Source organism: Colias philodice, chromosome 11 (assembly GCF_061535455.1).
Source record: "Colias philodice isolate Cphi_HAF_F1 chromosome 11, ilColPhil1 Martin Lab GWU primary, whole genome shotgun sequence".
NCBI lineage: Eukaryota > Metazoa > Arthropoda > Insecta > Lepidoptera > Pieridae > Colias > Colias philodice.
The window spans coordinates 9,078,819-9,103,811 of NC_143096.1; the positions used below are offsets into that span (position 1 = coordinate 9,078,819).

The window sequence follows — 24,993 nt, forward strand, 5'->3', positions numbered from 1 at the left end:
GTTTGTTTTTAAAGTGAAACTTTTATTACATCGTCTCAAACTTTTTGGTCTGTGTAGCGCATGTCGCGTGTATCGCGGCTGCCGAGTAGGTATACCTACTCGGCAGCCGACCGACAGTCGACACGCGACATGCGCTACACAAAGCAGTGTTCGGAACCGTTCGAACAGTTTCACTTTTACCGTGGTTTCATAAAACCACACAACATTTTTTTCTTTTTATAGAGATTTACCCTTGATCCTTAACCCTTTCAATAAATCATATTTAAAAAAAGTTAAACATTATGCTTATCTAATCTAATCTAAAATCGTATACCTAATGCATTTATTGACGTTTGTCTTTAATATATAACAATAAAGATAAAGATATTATTATTACGATATTAAAAAGCGTGCTATAGGTGTACTTCTAAACAAAATAATCACCTATAAATCGTATGGCCACAACGCCATATATGTATTATATGTATAAATAAATCATACATTTTAAAAACGTTATCAGGCGAATATTTTTCTGTCAATAATATGACTCTAGTCATTTTACGAATTGAATGCGTGCTATGGAACTAGCCGAATTTAAGATAACACGGGGACAGGGGAATCCCTAGTGCTTGAAGCTCAATTCAACGATTTCTTTTTTACACAACGTTAAAAAAAAGTTCACTTTTAATTTTATTACAAGGCCTTGGCTCACCGACGAGATACGAAAATTTAATAAGCGTAGTGCTGTTTTTTTAATTCTCTACAATTAAGTCTCTATGAACATTATGTAGTGTATTAATTCTAATTTGAAGAAACATTTTGAAACGCTATTTCACTGTATAACCTTCCCATTTTTTGTCTAGTCATATTTAGAAATCAGTAGTAGTCTGCATATTTTGAATACCGTAAAATTAAAAACGGAGTGATAAAGTACTATGTACTAATAGACACGTATTCTTATATTTTTATTCGTAACACAAAACGGGAATCTAATCTGAAATATGTCAATTTGTCAATACAGGCGATAACATAAATTATTGTGTAATACTGAAACTAATCCATCAGCACAATAACATAGATAGAATTTCGCGCTTTACATAATATTTAAAATGGTTTTTGACCTAAAAGTTAAACAATGACTTGCAATATCCAACGATGAACGAAATAGAGTTGTATCTTGAATCATTACGGGCCCTCTGCAAAATGGGCAGCGTTGGTCCAACAAATGATCGTTGACGTTTGCCGCCATCACGGCGATTACGAAGAAAAATGAACAGTGATGAGTGACGGCCATTCATAGACATTTTCGCCCTCTACACAATCGTGATTGCCTCTACTCGCCCTACGCTGCAGCTGCCCATTATGTAGGTTCCTCATTACATGATCGTCATAATTAAGATTGTGACATAACAGTCTGGGTAGTTGACATTGTAATTTATCGTATTATCATAGATATCATCATCATGTTTAGCTGTGTCAGTTTATCCTTAATATAAATTATAGCTAGGTAGTTAATATAAATCGTAATCATGATAATGTTAATATTTAATATGAAGAACTGATTATCTGCTTTCCATGAGTACATCGAAAAGACGTCTCCGCGCGCTTCTGTTGGTCTTAGCGTGATGATATTATATAATCGAGCCAATTTAATAGGAAACATTTGACGTCTATCAATTTTATCTTCATAGGGTGATAACCTGCTTAAAAAAATCGATTAAGACCAGTTGCCTATATTAAGCTATTGCATAACTTCTATCGCGGGCCTTGAGCGCGGGGACCGAATCCAGAAATTCCGCAACGAAAATAACCTCACGCTCCCCACTCCGACGGGCACGGAGGTGTGGCTTGAAGGCATGCTATGCAATAGCTTTACACATCACACGTCTTTTTCATTCCCTTGTTCTAGTCTCCTATCTATCTCTAGACATACAAATCATACCATAAAATCGCACCGTCGAGCCTCCTGTCTCCAGACATACTACCACTATAAATCGCTCAGTTCGTTCCGACGTGAAACAACACAATTTCACACTTATGATATTAACTAAAGATTAGCAAAGATAAAAAGCTCACCTTCATAAAATCTGGTATATAATTCCCCAAACAGAAAGTAGTATCGCCGATGTCCTTACTGCTTCCGTAAGTACTCTCTGTCATCATATCACAGTTAATAGGCGGCATCTCGTCTAATAGGTTCCCTTTCTTCCCTATATCGTCTACCTCCATGTCGTCTGCAAGGAAAGCAAATTCAAACATATAATAATGTAATGAAATTAATAACATGCTTCTTTATCGCAATGATAAAAATCATTATCTTGTCTTTATATCTTTACTTGAAAAAGATGGGCGGTAATCTTTAATTTGTTATTCAGAGTAGAATTTTAGATTATTAAATTTATTTATTTACCTAATGGATTTAAAACAACCCAACATGGATGTTGTGTATTCTACTATATATTTACTCAACTCCCGTTGAAATGTTTTCGAGTATTTATTTTATCTATTCGCAATGCGTATTTCCAAACTATACATAGCCAGAACGCAACCATAGAAAACTGCTCGTGTATACTTTGTAATGCTGTTTTTAAGTTTGTTATTACAATATATACACGAATTTTGCGTACTGATCGTGTATACTTTGTAACGCGGATGCTTGCTTCTCCGTTCCAAACTATACACGATCAGTACGCAAAATATAACTAAATATATTAGCTAGTTCAATAAAGAAACGAATCTTCAATGGCGGCCAAAGCTGACTTTGACAGATGGTAGGATCAGCAAAAAAGAAAATAAAAATAACGTAAATTGATAATTATTTTATTTATTATTTTGTTAATTATTTTAATTTGTTTGTTGACAAACTGTTTTGTTATGATATTTGTGTATTTATATGAACTATCAAATGACATATACAGAACGCAACAAAATCCCCATTAATACTCGTAGTCTCGTAATTAGCCCATAAACTGAACAACTTTCCCCAAAGAATATATTATTAAAGAAAATATTATTTACTATAGCAAATACATAATTGTCATTCTAAATATAAATGGCGAAAATGTTACAAACTAAAAAAAAAAAATTAGGCTCGCCGGTACAATAATTACCCACGATTTGAAACTTGGTGATATTACTGTGAAAAGTTCATATTATTTCTTGTCCATATTTTTTTTTTGCAATTTCAAGGCAATTCTCAAAACTTTAAACTCCAATATCTCAGAAACTAAGTGACTCCTCACCCCCCCCCCCCCTTTGGAGGAGGGATTCCCACCACTCCCCCCTCCCCTCCCCCCCACAAAAACCTTAAATTCGAGGGTTGTATTTGTACACTTCTTCCAAAAATTATAACAGGGAAAATTAAATACATTTTACTTTATCCTATTTTTTTTTGCATACCGTACGGCCGTGTGTGAGCGAGAGGGAATGATAAGCGCCGCCATTGAAGATTCGTTTCTTTAAAGAACTGACTAATACCTACTACACCACTTACGCTTGAGCGAAATAATAAATATATAGGTAATCAAAGACTTGTTCAACTATATATCTATCTACTTTTATTCTTCTATATTATTATTGATTCAGTAAAATATGGAATAAAAATATTATTAGGTAAGCTTAGGAAAATAAATAAGTAACAGATAAGGGTACCTATGGGTTAGGTTAGGTTCGTGTTTTTTTTAACTACACAAAAATAGGAGCCCCGCGAAGCGGGGCTCCGTCGTCTTGCAACCGTCTTCTTCTGGACTTATTAGATTCTTACATTTTAGCACTATTGTCAATAATAAGTCGTGCAGTATAGTCGGGAACGAAGACAAAAGCATCCTCGATACAAAAAAATATACGATCAGTACGCAACATTACATACACATGCATGCAACATGCAATACTACGCGACTATGCAATATTTGACGACGCGGTTGGCGCAGTGGTAAAGTAACTGCCTACTGAGCCGACGGTCCCGGGTTCGATCCCCGGTCAGGGCAAATATTTGTGTGATGAACTCAATTATTTGTTCTTGGGTCTGGGTGTTATTATCTATATATGTATTTATTAAATATTATATTTATCGTCGCCTAGTACCTACAACACAAGCCTTAATTGAGCTTACTGTGGGACTAGGTCGATTTGTGTAATAATGTCCTATAATATTTATTTATTTATTTATTTATTTAATACAATAATATAAACACGAGCAATGGAAAGACGCCGTGCTTACTCCGAAACATACACGATTAGTCCGCATGCGTACTGGCGCTGTATGTTTTGGAGCGCTATTCTTACTTACTTCACTACAATGTATACGCGAGTATTTTCGTACTACTGTTGTATAGATTGGAAGAACTTTGTTAAAAAGTTATTTCCAAACTGTACGTGATTAGTTTCACACCGTTGCGTGCTGGCCTTGTATAGTTTGGAAAGACGCTACGCGAGTATTTGTGTACTGCTGTTGTATAGATTGGAAGAACTTTGTAAAAAAGTTATTTCCAAACTATACGTGATTAGTTTCACACCGTTGCGTACTGGCCTTGTATAGTTTGTAAAGACGCATTCGCAATATTATAAAGCTGAAGAGTTTGTTTGTTTGAATGCGCTAATCTCAGGAACTACTGGTCCGATTTGAAAAATTATTTCGCTGTTAGATAGCCCATTTATCGAGAAAGGCTAAAGGCATCATCACCGCGGGGAACTACTATTTAAATAATAAGTATGTCAAGGAAAAGTATCTAGTACCTAGAGTTCTAATTTCTGTCCCAACTTCGATTTATTTTGTAATAATTCGTAGGAAAATTTCTCAGATCCTAAGTTTATTTTAATGAGATTTCCTTGAGATTTCCTATTCGAATTAAGTTATTAAATTATTCAGTATTCACATTTACTGTCTTTAAGGATTGAAATATTATTTAATATTTTAAGTAAAAATAATTAACTAATAATTATAGCTCCATAATTTCTGTCGTCCCACTAATCTCTGAATTTAATTAATATGGATTTGGTTATTAATATTGAATAGTTTTTTGTGTATATATTTTTTATCTTTTCTATTTGGACGGTTATAATCTTGAATTTAACCTACCTAGTACGGTAGTAGGTACCTGTATCTACTATTAACTTTTCTGTCAACTGTGGTCTGTGGCACTAGACGTCCGCATAGAAAGGAAATAACTGTAAAAGCTAGCGCGCACGAGCAACTTTGTCTCCGCAACTATTTTGTCTCTCCCATCAATTTGTATGGGGAGTTGCGTCGCTACGTGCGCGCACTTTCATAATAGCCCATAGGTGGGAGAGACAAAATAGTTGCGGAGACAAAGTTGCTCGTGCGCGCTAGCTCTTAATCTATTCAAACTCAATCTTAGCCTCTAGTGAATAACGACCAAAGTTACAAAAACCAATTAATATAACCGCAAAATTAGTTCACTTGCACTCGTAAATAAATATGTTTCAGAAATAAGTTTTAGTCCGGTGGGATTTCCAATTTACAATACATACTTACTAGTTAACTTTGAAGTAGGTAATATAAAAATTACAGAATTTACAATCTACATAATACTTTTTATGAATCAAACATTCGAGCAATTTATTAGATTTTTACCTTTCTAATTTCGAAATTGTTAGATTGGAAGTCTGAATGGTGAAAAAGAAAATTGGCCCTAAGTGCCCTAAGCCCCAGCTAACAACCAAAATATATATGTACATAATATATGTATGTAGGTATATAGCAGAATTTAGCCTAAGTTAGTTCCTTTTATTATTACAAAACACTAAACCCACGTATTTGTGCATGAGATGACAAAATACGCTAAACGCCATTCAATAAAATTTTCGCTAATCAATTTTCCATAATTCCTTATGGTTAGGGAGCCAGGTGCAAATTGGGTTCATTATTTCCTCTCAAGAGATAATTCGTCAGAAGCATCAGAGTATAGTATTATAAAGCCTCGTGAACGTCAGCTGGCGCTCGGTTGGGGGGGTGAGCGGTTGTAGCCTCCCACGCACGTAGGAAAAAAAAATACATTCATTCATTTCCTCTCAGCTAAAAATTTGTCAAATTGTAGCTAACCCAATATCTCAACGAAAAAAAATAATCAGCTGGTTACAACGTGGTGTATTGTACGTCAGCTGGTGTCTCGAACATGAAAAAAGAACAATTATTTTCCGTGATTTCCTCTCAAACAAAAATTTACCTGATGATAGCTTATATGTAACTGTGGATAAATATATAAGTCAGCTGGCTGTATCTTGGTGGAAAAACCGTCAGCTGATACTTTGAAAGTTATTACATAGGAGTTAGACAGAAGCATCTATTGCCAATTTATATGCATCAGCTGACTAGGTTTTCCTCAACTTATTGCTAGCTGATTTTTTAACCGACTTCAAAAAAAAGGAGGAGGTTATCAATTCGGCCGGTATGTTTTTTTTATGTATGTTCAAACAAACAAACTCAAACTCAAACATTCATTTATTCAATTAGACTACTATTTAGTAGCACTTTCGAATCGTCATTACATAGTATTTTTAACATTTACCACCGATTCGGAAAGCAGTATCTATGGAGAAGAATCGGCAAGAAACTCCATAGTTGCTCTTTTAAATAATGTCAATAAATTTACATAATATGTAACTTATATCTACCTAACTACATAATATGCCAAAGAACTGTCCTGTGGTTTTTACGCGACAACCCTCCATGGGTCTTTATCGTCCATATATTCCTGAATACTGTAGTACGCTCTCTGAACTAGTACATTTTTTATGTAAGTTTTAAATTTAGAACTTTAATATTGTGAGGAATTCTATTGTATAAGCGTATACCTTGACCCATAAATGAATTTTTAACTTTAGCTAATCGGAAAAATGGCATTTCAATTCTATTCTTGTTCCTTGTGCCATAATCGTGTCTAAGTCAGAGCTTTTGTGTACATGCAAGATATTATTAAATATATACTGTGATGGTACAGTAAGGATACCAGTATTCTTAAAATGATCTCTTAGTGAGTCCCGAGCACGTAAATTATATTATATAGAGCGAATGGCTCTTTTCTGTAAGATAAAAATAGTTTCTATATCTGCAGCCCTGCCCCACAGTAGAATTCCATAGGACATAATGCTATGAAAGTAGCTGAAATAAACCAATCTAGCCGTATCTTCATCGGTGAGATGCCTTATTTTTCGGACTGCATATGCAGCAGAACTGAGCTTACCTGCAGCGGTGTTGACATGGGCTCCCCACTGTAGTTTCTCGTCCAAACCGTTCACCGATTACTCCGAGGTTTCTGAAACGATTGACGTGATTCTTTTTTTTTTGTTTGATGCGGAATGGTGTCGAATTGGTCCCATAAAAATTCGGATTCGGATTTATTCGGATAGGCCCAGTAGTTTTTATTTTATGAACATTTTTGTCTAATCTCGATGACTTAATTGAAATGAAGCAAGTAAAGTTGATTCACTTCCTGGTAACCGATTGAGCTGAAATTTTGTATACGTATGTAATTGGATAGCGATGAAACATTATCATGATATAGAGCTGATTTGATGATGGAATCGGAAGGTGGCCATAGGAACTCGGTAATATATTGACTCAACTTTAGGTATCGAGTTTGCGCTCGTTGGATTCGTGTTGAAAAATACACTAAAAAGTATTAAATAAAAATAACTACGTTAATCATTGATCTTTTTTAGACGATTAAATCCGTACATATGGCAAACAAACTCTTCATTTAACATTTATTAACATTTACGAGAAATTATTTCAATCTGACTTTATGTTGACGTCCTGCAAAACTTACATCGTTGGTATATAACGACTCTGATAATGAATCGGAAAGAGAGGAAAGTGACTCAAGCCAGAGCGAAAACGAATAAATCATATTGTTCTCATTATCATGTTTTATCAAGTTTATATAATAAATATTATTTATCGAGTAACTAGTTCATTTATTGCTAATTGATTATTTAATTATTTAAATATATAAAATTATTTGATTTCATACTTATTCGTTTCAAAAATATTGATACTGAATGTTTATTTCAACTTAACTCTTATATTGAAGCGCAATGTCGAATAATTAAAGATACGTCATTTCCTCTCAGATGAAAATTTGTGAGCTGATTGTTAATATACTGATGCGATAAATAAAAAAAATCAGCTAGCAATAAGTTGAGGAAAACCTAGTCAGCTGATGCATATAAATTGGCAATAGAAGCTTCTGTCTAACTCCTATGTAATAACTTTCAAAGTATCAGCTGACGGTTTTTCCACCAAGATACAGCCAGCTGACTTATATATTTATCCACAGTTACATATAAGCTATCATCAGGTAAATTTTTGTTTGAGAGGAAATCACGGAAAATAATTGTTCTTTTTTCATGTTCGAGACACCAGCTGACGTACAATACACCACGTTGTAACCAGCTGATTATTTTTTTTCGTTGAGATATTGGGTTAGCTACAATTTGACAAATTTTTAGCTGAGAGGAAATGACTGAATATATTTTTTTTTCCTACGTGCGTGGGAGGCTACAGCCGCTCATCCCCCCAACCGAGCTCCAGCTGACGTTCACGAGGCTTCATAATACTATACTTTGATGCATTTTACAAATTACCGCTTGAGAGGAACTTGGTCATAAAATCTGCTGCTGGCTCCCTAACTATTAGACTTCCAACAATAAAAATAATAATCAGTTTGAAAACACGACGTGTATGGTGCTTATATTGATACCATTTATTATTCTATGAAAGAAAAGAACTATAATGCTTTCATAATAATAAAAATAAAACAAGTCATATTGTCTAACAAAATCTTATCGTCACAATTATTTATCACATGGACAGCCAATTCATTATTTTAATGACGAATTTCGTAATGCCGATAAAACCCTATGACAACATCGAAGAATTGATTTTACCGCATTCGAAACTTTCCTTATCACTACATACCTAGTACAAAATTGATACAAAACAAAGTCACTTCCTGCTGTCTGTCTATCCCTATGTTTAGACTTCGAAACTGCCCAACGGATTTTGATGCGGTTTTTTTTAATGGATATTGGCATATGGACATTCTTGAGAAAGGTATAATTTATCAATTGTTTTAGACAAAGTGATGTTTTTTTATTGGAAAATTTATATTGGTCTAATCCATGTCTAATCAGTGTGACTAATCTCAAGTGCTTTATATAACATTCATTTAAGTTCAGTTAAAATAATATTGAATGGGAAGAGAAATCAGAAATAGAGCGCACAATTTGCTCAAAATAGGAAATTTGTCCAGTCAGCACTTTAAGATAAATCTTGGTAACTTAAATAAAAATTAACAATGAGGAAATTGTTTTGTAATAAAAATAATATTTTATATATAATTATTTTTTTTATATATATTTAATAGGTAAAAAAAATTAGCTTTGTTTATAAATCCTTAAAAGGTTCAGTTAATTTTACAAACTCTACACATCAATTTCAGACTGCTCGAATTAATTCGCAGGTCAAGTGAATTCAAAAACAGTTTGAATATTTACCGTCAAATGACACAGATCGCGTCATGGTATTCGCTCTGTATAATATTACAGACTTTTTATATTTGATATGCATCCAGAAATTCAACACTATTTTCACAAAACACTCACTTTTACACTTTTCACTACACTCTACACAAACAAACTGAAATAGTGATAAATAATATTTATTTTGAATTAAAATGAAATCTTTGTTTATTCTATGACCAAGAGTGCCACTTAAATAGGAAAAGGTAGTACATAGTAATTAGTGAATAAATAATTTTGTCGATATATTTTACGCGGTTTTCAGCTGACGACGCGACGGTGCGACTTGCGTGCGCGTGTAACCGCGACAGACCGCTGTTTGATTTTCGACTAAAGTGACTCAGCAAAACAGAACATTTTTCATATCTTTAATGTCATAAAATACCTGTATATTGTGTACGTAAGAATGACTTAATAAAAAAAATATTATTATCATTTCTTTACGTAGAATTGTTTTTGTTATGAATATAATCTTATTACCACCCCAAATGGCTAAATTTATAATTGATTAATATCAATAGAAACTAATTGAATTAATTAAGATTTAACAAACATGACACAATATGAGCTAGAAAATAATTTAATGATATATTTTGTAAAACAGGTTAAATTCCTGGAAGCTTTTAACTAGGTTGTTTTAGTTATACCTACATATTATTATATAATATTTTTATAAGCTTTGTTGGTAAGTTTAGTTATGCAGTTTGGATTTATTTATTTATTTAACATATCTACGTATATATACAGGGTGGCCCGTTTACAGTGGTAAAAAAATCGTAATTTTTCGATTTTCATGTGTTAATGTAAATGATGTTGTTTTTGAAGATGTTACAATCGAAGGACAACTATGATTTTTTGTGTAAAGAATAACCCTATGTTAAGGTAGTTTTTAGCAGTACCAGCAAAACCTTGGTGGTACATTTTTTTTCACAGGATTTTTTCGAAAAATCAATATTTTGCCGAGAAATTCAAAAATCTAAAGAAAAAGTTAAAATAAAAAAATCAGTCTAATTATTTACACAAAATGAGCCTATAGCGCGATAGGTAGGTTATTGCGCTATACCTATACCAAATTTCATTCAATTCGGTCCAGTAGTTTTCATAACAGAGTGGTTTTGTGTCAAAAATATTGAAACTCCAGATTATTTAAAAAAAATCATAATTTCTAAACCATAAGTTTTCGCTTAACTAAAGTATGTTTTAAATGATTACTCATGATGCTCTCAAGCTGAAAAAAATTTTTGGACCACTGTAAACGGGCCACCCTGTATATAAAAATGAAACCCGTTTCGCGTTGTCACGGCGTGAATGGGTGGACCGATTTCGATAATTCTTTTTTTTATTATATTCTTTGAAGTACGAGGATGGTTCTTATGTAGAGAAAACGTAAATATGTACCACGGGCGAAGTCGGGTTGGACCGCTAGTTTCTTATATAATATAATTTACATTAATGATGCAATCATAAACTCATTCTACAATTAGATAAAAACTATATTGTGTAAATCTCTTAAAAACCCTCCAATTGTACTTTAAAATCTGCTAAATATTTATTTGCGGACTACCTACATTTGAAGATAGACGAAACATTATACATATTTAAATACGCCAATCAATTAATTAAAAAATAATATGAGTAGGATACTAAGATTTCATAAATAATAATTATATGGGTATAATTAAGTAATCAATGCCCATCATTGTTTATCAAATTGCTGATATCATGTAGGTATATTTAGCAATAATAATATTTGCTAAGAATATTTAAGAAAACTTTTCCATTCAATATTTGCACATATAAGGTACATACCTATCAAAAAGTATTTATTGTTTCAATAAATAATCAAGTGACCAAATCTTATTGTGAAACAAGTTTCAAAATTCATGGAAAAATTCTTGGATCAAAATTGTTTGAAAATTTTCAAAGCCATAATCAATAGTGATGCAATTAGGGATGTAACGATACATGATTTTGCCGATACGATACCGATACCGATATTTGTAATAAAATATCGGCAATACAGATACCGATACCGATATCGATAGCTTGGTAGAAAAATAAATAGTGAATTATGCATAAAAGTTACCAACAATTAACAGAGACTCAACTGTAAATTGAATTCTTTTAAATAACAATGCCAAATCAACAAAACAAGAAAACCATTTATTTTAGTATTATTATTTTGCAAAGTCAGTTAAACTTTAAGTTATACACATACAATCAGTTCCTAATAAAAGTTTACTATTGGTAGAGTTTTTTCAAAAAACAAGGTGTGCACGCGCGGGCGGCCTCCCTCGTCGTTCATTGGGCGCGATTTTTAATTGTTTGATATCGGTATTGGTTGTTTTATAATCGGCGATACCGATATATCGGCTTACCGATTATATCGGCCGATATATCGGTATCGGTATCGTTACATCCCTAGATGCAATATTTGATTTGTTTAAATTTGTGCCTATTGACTTTTTCTAATAAACTATTTAAAATAATTAATTCTAGCTTTTGATAGAAAAACCATGCATAGATGATAATGTTATAAACTAGTTTGGCCTAGCCCAAACTGATTTATCCTATTGGTCTTAGGATGAACTATTTTGGCCTAGGCTATACTAGTTCATCCGATTGCGCATAGGACGAACTAGTTAAGCCTAGGTAAACTAGTTTGTCCTGAAATCGGGTTTGGCCGGTAACAAAATATATATCAAATAGCAGTCTGATACATTAAAATAGAATTTATCAGTTTTTCTAATCTTATCTCTCTTTTTTCTCCACTATTTAATAAAATTTTCACTTACTTTTTAGTTTTATATGCTCTGTATAGTACATAATATACTCTTAATATACTGTTGTATGATTTAGTTTGAACCATACATATAATTTATGCAATCATATGTTAAGTAATGTAAGAATTATATGTGTATGTCACTTATGTTTCTGTTACTTAAATTTTTATTTCCATGTCTGAGAGATTAGAACAATAATTTTATTTATTTATTTATTTAACAATTTTATGTACCATTACAAATTTTACAATCATATAATATTTACAAAAAAAAAAGGCTAAAAAAAAAATAATTATGATTATGTGAAAAAAAAACAAGTGATAAGAACATTGAGTTTAGGTACATACCTGCTGTAATGTTGGCCGAAGTTTTAGAAAGAGCTTTCCACTATATTTTTTATTAATATTTTAACAAAAAGTCACTTATATTAGCACTTGAGTCAGTTGAACTTTTACATATTTATTCATGTATCACTTATAACCTGTAATATCTTCCGCACACGAGATTTAAAACAGAAGTTAGACGATCGCAGTTTTTTATTTACTTCCTGGATAAATGGTAAACAGAAGAAGTGCAAAAATTTAATAGATTAAATAAAATCAACTTGTGATAATTGAACTATATATTGGCTACATCAAGATATAAATAAGAAATTGATACATGATTTAACTTTTTATTTAAATTTTAACAAAATCAAAATGCGAGACGATGAATGAAATTGATAGATTGACGACGAATACGATTGACATTGACATATAGAGTGGAATATTTTTGCTTATTTCACAGTGACACACAGTTGATAAAGATTAGAAATTTAAGCCATGCATATTTACGATTCCCTTTTGACTTGGAATACTCGATATATTTAAACCTTGATTTAAACTAATAGAATACCCAAACCAAACCCTATTCTAATGATTTTTTGCTTGCAAATTTAGATAATATTAAAAAATGCGGAAGTAACTCTGTCCGTCTGTTTGTCTCTCTCATCTTCATTCGCGCATAAACAACTAAACCGATTTGAGTGGAAATTGGTGTGTGCTGGGTTACTTGTGGGTACTATGTATGAATATCTTGGATCTTCTAACTTTTAGCTAAATTTTCTTTTGACTACGCAGGCTAAACCGCGGGCTGAACGGTAGTGCTATAGGTATACTTACCCTCTTTTTCAAAAACTACCCACATCGAATTGATAGCTCATTTTTTAAAGTTATAAACATATTATATTCCGGTTTATTAAGAAAGGAATCTAAAATGTCGGTGCTTACCATGTTGTCTCACTTGCACACTATCGCAATATATATATATATACCTATATTATATCTCTCTCTACACCTACAAACGAAAAAACAAGCCGCTTGAAAAGATTCCTATCTACCTACTATTTACAATTTTGAATTTTACATCACGCCAAGAACTTACAAGTTACACTTACTTTCACCCTCCTCTCTAAACGATTTATTTTATTTTGCCACACTTGAATCAGATAATTTAATAGTAAACGTTATTGCTTCAGTAAGATTATTAATTTGTTTGCATTGACAGTAACTGATACGACGACATAAATAATAAAGTGTTGAATACTGTTGAATCTCTGATTCGAATGTTGAAAAAGATATTATTATTATCCTAGTTAGTGAGAGTACCGATAATAATCGGTTTTTTTAAGTTAATTTTAAGAGTTGTTACGTCACTAGTCCTTGCAAGATTGCTGTTCTGTACATCTGTGTGTGTGTTGCTGTTTGCGTCGTGCGACAATGGCAGATGCTAAGCAAGGTATGGTAAAAATCTTTTTATTTTATTCAGTAGAAGGTAAACGAATGAATACTTTTTATATATACTGTTTAATAAAATAACTTGTTTATTTAAAGAATTGAATAAAAGGGTTACTTAAAATGTTTCCAAGTATGATTTATAACCACATTTAAGTTGGCAATGCATTACCTTCGCTTTTTTTGGAACTTCTACTCATAAATTCGATTTCTGTTTAGTCCTATATATTGTTAAAATATTTAATATTTTAAGTGAATGTTTGAATTACAATATCAAAATGTTCTCGTATGCTCCTGGAAATAGTTATTTCCACTTTGAAAGTAATCTAAACATTAACATTTCAATACCTAAAATGATAATGACATATCATCGAATAATGTAATGTAACGCGATTAAATTGCATTTAAATTCAAACATGTTTTATCTTTAATTATATTAAATATCTGGGTGTATACAGTTACACCAATTTCACAATAAAATTTGTCAATAAACTTATTACAGGAAAACCCTCTGAGGATATTTACAATGGCACTCAGTCCCGAATTGTCCTGGCAAAACCTAAGTTGGGTGGTTTTGGTGCATCCGGATTTGCTGCTAGTTCTAACAAGGGAAATAATCCTTTTGGTGAGTAAAATTAAAGTTATTAAGTCCTACCATTACTTGACTTTTCTATTGAGATGGTATAGCTCCAGATGAATTATATATTATAGATAATGAAATATTAATGAACAGATACACAAATGTGGGCTCATAATAAAACATGTAAAAGGAATGCCTCTTGTATGTGCAAATAGATATTTTTAAAAAGCAATATAAATCAAACATGAGTAGACCAATTTAATCTTGTGTTTCATATTTCAAAGCATAAACTATAGCAAATTAATGGTGAGTATCGAATATATTTCTGTGGTTACCGGTTATATTGTTTGAATTTACAGTATAAAGATCATAACAAAAATATTGGTAAAATCCACCCTTTCAATGTTTATTATTTTGCATGTTTTTGAAGTTGAAGAAAAAAAAACAATGAGAACATTTGTTGATCAATATCAAAACATAGTTTGAACTAAATGAAAATTTAATAGCTCATTTCTAAATCAAGAATGAATCAAGTATATTATTTTATTTTTAAATCAATAAAATAAGGAAAAATTATGCCATCCTTCTTTATTTATGTTTGTTATATCTGACATCCTTTCACAATAATTAGTCAACTTATTTTATTATAGGGGAAAAACAAATAACAAATATTGCAAGTTAAAATCACACAAGCAACATATGATATAAACTTGGCATTGTTTATACTTGTCTTAAATTTTATATAATGCATTCAATGTGAACAATATCTTTATTCCAGGATCACTCTTACGCCCGTCGCAATTGAAACCTGCCAGTAACCCATTTAGTAAAGTAACCACAGATGATCTCAGCCCCGAAAAGAAAAAAGAGAAAGAAAATGAAGCCGACAGTACTAACGAAAATAGGTTACAAGAAACAGAGGAAGGTGTTGAGACGCCTAAGTTTGTTCCACTTGGATCTGCTAATGTTACACCTAGGACCAACACATCGGTGCCCGCACCAGTGGGCGCTGCAACGAGCACATCTTCAACCGGTTTTGTCTTTGGACAGAATTTAAGTGAACGGGTGGTGATGAAAGAATCTGTGAATAATGGAGATGCATGTCCCGCAGAACACAGTTCTTCAAATGGCACAACAGATTTATTGTTCACAACTGCGGCAGCCACAGTTCTGGAAATTCATCAGGTTAGTTTATAATAATGATATTTATAATTTAATATATCCCATGATTATTTGAACTTTTGATATGTTTTGCTATTTCAATGAAACATTCAGAACATTTTTATTGGTAAAAAATTGAGAGATTCATGGGCATATTTAAAAATTAAAACTGTCAAAACGGGCCTTCCGTTTTGACAGTTTTATAATTTATTTATATATTATTTTGGGATAAGAAGAAAAGATGGCGGGATAAACTGGACCAATTTAATATAGAGTTAGAGACTGGTCTACAAGAGCACAAGATCGTGATTCATGGAAGCGCTTTGGGGAGGCCTTTGCTCAGCATTGGGACACAACAGGCTAATACAATACAATACAATACAATACAATACAAGTATACATTCAATAATTCTTAACACTTATAATCCTTACCCAGGCAAACAAACAAAGCAAAATTCATTCAAATCCAATCAGTTGTTCTTGAGTAATAAGTACAGTGGAATCCGTTTATAATGACATCGAAGGGAATCGACAAACACGTCATAATAAGCGGACGTCATACAAAGCGTTATGTGAAATGAAAAATCTTTTATTATGTAAATATGTATGTATTTAAGTATTTTAATACAGAAACATAGTATACCTGCATATGTATACGTACATATTAAATCAAAATCAAAATTGCACGTAATCAGCAGATTATTATAATAACACATACAAGTGTATTTTTTACTGTAAGTACACTGTAATTTTTGTCTGCTTTTGTTTTTTCATTTTATTGTAAAAACGGTCTCTAATACTATTGTGTATAGAAGACATAGCTATGGTCAAATTATCATTTTCAATATTGCTGTGAACAAATCGTGATAATAATTCTGCAGCTTTTAATGCCTCACTTTCGAGTTGTTCCTTAGCACTAATGTTCAACCGTCAATTACTCACTGAGATTCAAAACAAAAACGAGCCACGTGCGGAACGTCGCGTCGTCGAGAATCAACGAACATTATCGAAGGTGTAAAGAATCATGCCGGTCATTATAACCAGACATAATTTATTAAAAATGGGTCATAATAAGCGGCATGTCACTGTAAGGGAAGTCAATATATCCGACTTTTTTATAAAGAATTTTATATGAAAACCAAACTTCATAGTGCAATTACGTCATAATAACCGGTTGGTCAATATAGGCGGAGTCATAATAAACGGATTCTACTGTATTAACAAACACATTTCCTTTTATATTAATAAATAGATATATAAATATTTTTGTTAATCTGATTTGTTATAATGTAGTAGCTAGTGCTTACTATATTACTCACTAGCTGCCCTTCGCAGTTTCACCGATATGGCTCCGTTCCTGTTGGTCTTACTGTAATGATATATAGCCTATAGCCTTCCTCGATAAATGGGCTATCTAACATTGAAAGAATTTTTCAAATCGGACCAGTAGTTATTGAGATAAGTGCATTCAAACAAACTCTTCAGCTTTATAATATTAGTATAGAATATAGATTGAACTATACACATTTTCCCCACAGGACGAACCTGGCCCAAGCGAATCTCGAACAGAGAGCCTAGCGGCGGCGGCGGCAGAGTACGAGCGATCGCACGCGCGACCGCCGCCGCCCACCTCCAACTGCACTATGACCGGCGAAGAGGACGAAATTAATGTATTACAGGTATTTAAAGAATAAATGTATTTTGAGAATTCATTTTCAACTAATTTAAACAAAAAAAAAGACGGGTTGCACGTTTAAGATTTTATACCCATTACAGAAAAAGTGCTCAACGCCGCTAAAGAAGTTTTCATTTAAAAAAACAAATGTATTGCAGGTACTACAAGATTGTTTAACTTACGTCTTGAGACTTTTATTTATGATGGCTGTACTACTACTATGCAATTGGATGTATTAAAGTGTTTGTAAAATTGTTAGAACTTCTTTGTCACACTAAATTGTGATATAGTTGATATTGTTAAATACCTAAAATTTATCCTGACTCATATTATAGCCTACAATTGATTTTGTTGTATCAAAGATAAATATGTCGCCTATTGTGCAATTTATGTATATTTTACTTAATGTTATTTTTTTTGTTTTGGTGTGTACAATTATAATGCTTTCATTCATTCATTTATATGAAAAAACTTTAAGTGTTGTGATGATGTTAAATTTCAACGGCAATGTTATGAAAAAATTGTAGCTTGAAGTCTTCGTAAATAGTATAAGGCAAATTCACCTCGTTATTCGCAAATCATGCGCACGCTTCCGTTGACGATTGTAAGACGAATACTCGCATCTTTCGTAGAAATAATCAAAAGTTTGTCCGCGGAGCGGCAACGTCGCAAGCGCGTCAGCCGCTCGTCTTGCGTTCGTTGTGCGGTCGTCGTGCGTATAAGCTTAAAACATCCCATTTCAACGCAGTGACATATATTTTTAAATGATAATGTCACTTAATTAAATGGGAATATAAACGCATTACAAAAACACACGCATATTTATTATAAATATGTGTGCACCTATGTTTTGCTACAAGTTGAAAAGTATACATATGAAGTTAGTTTATACGAAGTACCTTTTATTTTATTTATACCTTTGATGTAACTCATAGTTATCATTTTACTGCAAACCAAATAAGACTATCAAGATGCAATTTTTTCAGCAATACTCTGGAAACGTAAGGTGTGCAAAATATTAAATAAAAAATATGTGCTCTGTTAATTATTTTTTTGTTATTGTTAACCAATTTAACGCCAAATTGTAAAAATAAATATTTTTAACAAAAACATTTTGCTTTTTTGCTTTAAATTTTGAGATATATTAAAAGAACCCAGTCAAAAGTTCAGAGGTAAGAGCACAAAAAATGAGAATGAGAATATACATATTTATGGGCTGCTGAAAATAAGATTTTATAAAAGGCCGTTACTGAATAAACTTGTTGTTCTCATTGAGATAATATTACTACATATGGAGGAGACACCACTAACAAAATCTGTGCGCCATTTTTTTGCACTAAGTTTTAAAAATTATTATCTAGTTAGGTACTTGCCGATGAAAAGTTATGTTAGTCACTTTTCCGTATTATTTTTATTATTTGTGCAATATCGTAACACACACGAAAGCATATTTGATGCGTTTCACTTTAAAACAAATAAAAAAATTGGTTGTTTGTAAAGTAGGTTTACGATCGAGATGTTTACGTGATAAGGTCTTATTGGTGGCAGCGCTCGAGATGAGACGGGAGATCGGTCCGTCTCTCTCTCGTTATACCTGCGATCGCGCTCGTGAGGTTTTGGTGTGACACAAGTTTCTGAACATGTCGCCCGACTAAAACGATTTTAAAAACGTTATCACGTTAAAAATGAGCGTGCAGTTAGCCATATGGCTTATGTTGAGCGGAACATATGTGATGTAGGCGGTGTCGTCTCCATATGTATATCTCAATGGTTGCTTGCAGATATCGTGCCGGCTGTTCGCGTGGGAGAGCGGCAGCTGGCGGGAGCGCGGGCGCGGCGTGCTGCGGCTCAACGACGCGGCGTGCGGCGGCGCGCGGCTCGTGGCGCGCGTGGCCGGCTCGCTGCGCGTCGCGCTCAACACCAAGCTGTGGCCCGACATGGTGGTCGAGCGGGCCGGCGCCAAGTCGCTGCGCATCACCGCCGCCGACGCGCAGCTGCAGATCAAGCTGTTCCTCATCATGGTGAGTGACGTCAGCAAGTCACTGCGCGGGGCTTCTACAACTGCAGGGAAACTATTCTTAATCCACCAGGCTGGTCAATTGACATTTCATTCTTTGTAACACTGTGAAAGAAAAACCATTTCTTAATTTTGCTATTGTGTCCACAGAAAATATTTTATATCATTTTTTTCGCATACGTTAAGAGAAAATAAATAAAACGACAAACAATGTGATGACAAAAAAAAAATTTACATTTTACATTTGGTAAAATAAATATATGCTTTAATTATTTTAATAATTTTCTTATTAATAGTTAATTTAATACCCTGTTTTCTTAATGTACCCGAAAAACAAAATTACGTAATAAATAATTATTTGTCATTTAATTGCAGGGAGCACCCGGTGATATAGCACAATTACATAGAGCCCTGCTAGCCCGCATCGCGCGGAGTAAACGAATATCAAATAGCAAAGACGACAAAAACCAAAGGCACGATGAAATCGATGTTGATGAAGGCAAATCTGTTGATGATGATGATTACATTCAAGATGATGGACACGATGATGGAAACGATGATGGTCACGACGACGACAGTGATGAAGATGCCGCAAATAAAATAAACCAAGATAAACCAGACGGCAGACTCGAAGCAGACTCTAAAGATAAGACTGAAAACGAAGAAGCCACTGAAAGTGTTGAAGAAAAAGAATCAAAAGCACTAAAACGAAAAGAACCAGTCGAAGACGGAACGTCTCCTAAAAGACAATGCCAAGATGTGTCGATACAGTGATTTTATGTCTTAGTGTATGTGATGCCAACGAGAAAAGTGACAGAATGAGTTCAAAATTATATGAAGTATTAGGGTATATACTATCAACGGTTAGCGTAATGATTTCTGTAATATTAGGAAAGATATTTAACATTATAAATCTAACTGAGAAAGTGTAATTTTTTTGAAATATAACATTTACTGAAAGTAAAATTGTAATTTTTATTAACACATTCCAAAATTTTGCTGTGTAAATTATTGTGTCCGAGCTGAACACCAAATACTTGTGTACATAATTTTCTCAATAATGATTGAATAAACCTAAATGATTAAAGTCTAGATTTATATCTTTTTATTTCTACTAAATCTCTTACAATCTAACACTAGTGTTTTCTACTTACAGTAGAACTCCAATTATCCGTATTAATGGGGACCGGGACCCATTCGGATAATCAAATATTCGGATAATCAGATTAAAAAAAAATTGCCATTGGAGAGAATAAAAGCTACGTTTTGATATTGCACTATTTTTTTATTGAATTAAATGAAAGAAACATGCAATTTTCACATGTTTTAAATATTTTTGCAATAATTTTTCTTATTTCCTCTAGTGACAACGCATCTTTATCATCATCATCCTCTCCATATTCTTGTTAGGGGAAGAATAATAGCACACTTAGACTTTTTTTGGACAATTTTTTGTGATTCGGATAATCGGCGATTCGGATAGTCGGAGTTCGGATAATTGGAGTTCTACTGTACTTATAAGTTATAAGTTAATGGAACAACAACTATAGTCTGCCATTGGCACATAAACAAAAACGCCAGTAGAATGAATTATTATAAAATAAAATGTTAATGTTAATTTTGAAGGAGGGAGAAAAAAATCACTCTTTACTCACCACTTGCCGGCTTCAGTCTCATAACAAAATATACCTAAAACAACTAGGCTCATAACCACGCCTATTTTTTTTGCAGCCAAGGGCTGCCTATACAGGGTGTCCCACTATTGGTATACTAAGCGCGAAGAGACTTGTAGTTTTGCATACACTGATCACGTAAAAAATACTTAAACAACAAAATTACGTCAAAAATTTTTTGCTAAATTTTTCCTGAAAATCCATGTTTTCTTCTCTAGCTTCGCGCAGCCGGCATATACCGCTTCTCTAATGTGAGCATTTTGTCTATGAAAACATAATATTAAACGATAGCTCATGTGCTGGTGACAAAGTTGGGCGGGTTGCTTGTTATGGGTGTACACATAGAGTTTTAAGAATTCATAAACTTGAAAAAAAAATGCGTCTGGAATTTTTTAAGTATTTTTTACGTACTTAGCGTATGCAAATCTATAACCTCCTTTGGGCTTAGTATACCAACAGTGGGACACCCTGTATAATATGCTTATAGATCAAAAGAGGTAATTCTTTACTTAGAGATTTTCTCTGGTTGATAATTTAAATAAACTATTCATTAAAATATTCATATTTTCTTTTTGTTTCTTATAATTTAATGATTGTATTACAATAAGGTTTAATCCATACTAATATTATAAATGCGAAAGTAAATCTGTCTGTCTGTCTGTTACTCAATCACGCCTGAACTACTGAACCAATTTGCATGAAATTTGGTATAGATATATTTTGATACCCGAGAAAGGACATAGGATAGGTTTTATCCCGGAAATCCTACGGGAACGGGTTTTCCTCTGAAAACGTGGGCGAAGCCGCGGGCGGAAAGCTAGTCAATAAATAAATCACTGGATGTCTCAAAAACGTGCTAACACAACATTACATATTTAATTATATGTACTTATAGCATTTCAAAGCAATTATTTCCGTACAATTCCGTCTGGTAAAATGCCAGGTTTGATATAAATTTATAGATATGATAAACAAGATTACTTTAATAACGCATTTTAAGTGACTTAAATTTGTTGAATACGTATAGATATTTTAATGTTTATAATCATTTCATAAATAAAAGTACCTATTGAATAATTTTGTGTTCCTGTCTTCTTTTATCTTATAGGTGTAAAATGTTAAGTTCGTTGAAATTCATTAGTATAATATTTATCAATTGAGTATTTGAATTAAATTTTTTTTTGTGATAAATGGAAAGATTATATATTAGTTTTATAACAAAACTGTTTTTATTTTTATTTTTTTGCAATAATTCAAAAGTTATTTCAAAATAAAAATTAGTCTTTGAATCCAGTACCGAAGACACGCCGGCAACTCCCGAAGCGTCACCCAAGCGCGTGTGACGTCATAATGTTAGTTTTCAGTTTTCACTCATTGCAGTTGATAGAACAATAAATATAGTTTGAAATACTTAAGAGCCCCTTGTACTGAAAGTTTAGGCATTTTAGGCACTGAGATGGCTCGCGCCCGCGTTGCGCAGGAGCCGGCGCGGCATGAACTCCGGTGACCTATGAAGGCGGGCGATTATGCCACAGTATAAATAAATCAGTAGTTCGATTTTATTTGCTATCGTAGGAATGTTGTTGATAAATAAATTTACTACTTATCCTATACCATTAAACGAGCAATATTTGCATATTTATATATTTGTTTGTATATATACAGTGTGGAAATTTTCGATGTGCCCTGAATGGAAAGTACTTGAAATACTAGGGATAGCAAATTTTTCTGAAAGGAAACATTCCTTTTTCAAATTTTATTTTATTATTCAAATCGATAGAAACAATATAAAAGATAATTTATTGTTAATTTCTCGTAAAAATTTTTTGGTCTATTTTATACATACATTTAAAGTTTAAAATGAAACTCTCGTTCTGGATACATTAATTTATTTTCTTCTGAAAATATTGGTAATAATAATTAAAAGTAAAACAAATAAAAAAGGCAAAATAATAATTGAATATAAGTATGTAATAAGTAAGTTAGTGTATTCAACCAACTTAAAAAAGTGTGACTATTTTACAACAATTTGAATAATAATCAATTAATGATTTGTATTATTGTATACAATATCGAAGCTTTTTAAGAAATGTATAAAATACTTTTTTATGAATTATTAATTATTATCATACATCATAATATTATGTTACCGGCAATATATTAAACCCTTCTTAGTAAATGTATGTTATTCCGAGAAACGGTCGGAATGAAATAAATTATATTCGTCACATTACCTATGATATCTTTAAATCTGAACTTTTCCTAAGTAGCAAATGTGGGTGGTTTTTGAGCTAGCGATTAACCAATATGAGGTCAAAACTAAAATCCAAGATGGCGCCGACGAAAATTTGAAATGTTTTCGTCATGGGTGTCATTTTCAAAGAGTTGGAGTAGCTATTAATCAATATGAGGTCAAATCTAAAATCCAAAATGGCGCCGACGAAAATTTGACAAAATTTCGTCACGGGTGTCATTTTCAAAGAGTTGGAGTAGCTATTAATCAATATGAGGTCAAATCTAAAATCCAAAATGGCGCCGACGAAAATTTGACAAAATTTCGTCACAGGTGTCATTTTCATGGTTTTTGGGGTAGCTATAATTAACCAATATGAGGTCAAAACTAAAATCCAAGATGGTGTCGACGAAAATTTTACATCTTTACGGCATGAGTTTCATTTTCAAGGTTTTTGAGACAGCAGACAAATCCCCAATGTTACCGTCGATAATTTGGTAAGTATATTTTTCTTACAACCGTTTACATATTTTTCGAGCAGAATTCAGAAACCTTGAAAATGACACCCGTGACGAAAAGATGTAAAGTTTTCGTCCGCGCCATCTTGAATTTTAGTTTTGACCTCATATTGGTTAATAGCTACCCCAATAACCATGAAAATGACACCCATGACGAAAAGATGTAAAATTTTCGTCGGCGCCATCTTGGATTTTAGTTTTGACCTCATATTGGTTAATAGCTACCCCAAAACCCATGAAAATGACACCCATGACGAAAAGATGTAAAATTTTCGACGGCACCATCTTGGATTATAGTTTTGACCTCATATTCGTTAATAGCTACCCCAAAAACCATGAAAATGACACCCATGACGAAAAGATGTAAGATTTTCGTCGGCGCCATCTTGGATTTTAGTTTTGACCTCATATTCGTTAATAGCTACCCCAAAAACCATGAAAATGACACCCATGACGAAAAGATGTAAAATTTTCGTCGGCGCCATCTTGGATTTTAGTTTTGACCTCATATTGGTTAATAGCTACCCCAAAAACCATGAAAATGACACCCATGACGAAAAGATGTAAAATTTTCGTCGGCGCCATCTTGGATTATAGTTTTGACCTCATATTCGTTAACCCATTGACCACCGTAAGGCCCGATCGGGGCGCGACACAATAGATTTTCTATTGTGTCTGTGATTCCGAGGACTGATGGATTAATTGCTACCCCAAGAACCATGAAAATGACACCCATGACGAAAAGATGTAAAATTTTCGTCGGCGCCATCTTGGATTTTAGTTTTGACCTCATATTGGTTAATAGCTACCCCAAAAACCATGAAAATGACACCCATGACGAAAAGATGTAAAATTTTCGTCGGCGCCATCTTGGATTATAGTTTTGACCTCATATTCGTTAATTGCTACCCCAAAAACCATGAAAATGACACCCATCACGAAAAAAGTCAAATTTTCGTCGGCGCCATCTTGGATTGTTGTTTCATAAAAATAATATTTGTCATACTCATTGAATACAGATCAACCAACATCATAATAGTCTTTCTACTAGTACTTCAAAAC

The 24,993-nt window shown here is 33.0% G+C and overlaps 2 protein-coding genes across 2 annotated transcripts in view; one reads left to right on the forward strand and one right to left on the reverse strand.

Annotated features, from left to right (window-relative positions):
* LOC149484788 (kelch-like ECH-associated protein 1B) overlaps nucleotides 1-13,022 on the reverse strand; it is a 35,617-nt gene extending 22,595 nt beyond the window's left edge. The window contains exons 1-2 of the mRNA XM_089701054.1: nucleotides 12,650-13,022; nucleotides 2,056-2,213 (exon numbers count right to left, since the gene is read on the reverse strand). Coding sequence (XP_089557180.1) covers nucleotides 2,056-2,208 — 153 coding nt within the window. The 5' untranslated portion in view covers nucleotides 2,209-2,213; nucleotides 12,650-13,022. The remainder of the gene's footprint in view (nucleotides 1-2,055; nucleotides 2,214-12,649) is intronic.
* Nucleotides 13,023-14,039: 1,017 nt separating this feature from the next.
* On the forward strand, nucleotides 14,040-20,607 carry RanBP3 (ran-binding protein 3). The gene is made up of 6 exons (XM_089701055.1): nucleotides 14,040-14,078; nucleotides 14,577-14,699; nucleotides 15,433-15,839; nucleotides 17,354-17,494; nucleotides 19,272-19,511; nucleotides 19,883-20,607. The coding sequence occupies exons 1-6, from the start codon at nucleotides 14,060-14,062 to the stop codon at nucleotides 20,279-20,281; spliced, it is 1,329 nt and encodes a 442-aa protein (XP_089557181.1). The 5' UTR covers nucleotides 14,040-14,059; the 3' UTR covers nucleotides 20,282-20,607.
* The last annotated feature ends 4,386 nt before the right edge of the window (nucleotides 20,608-24,993 follow it).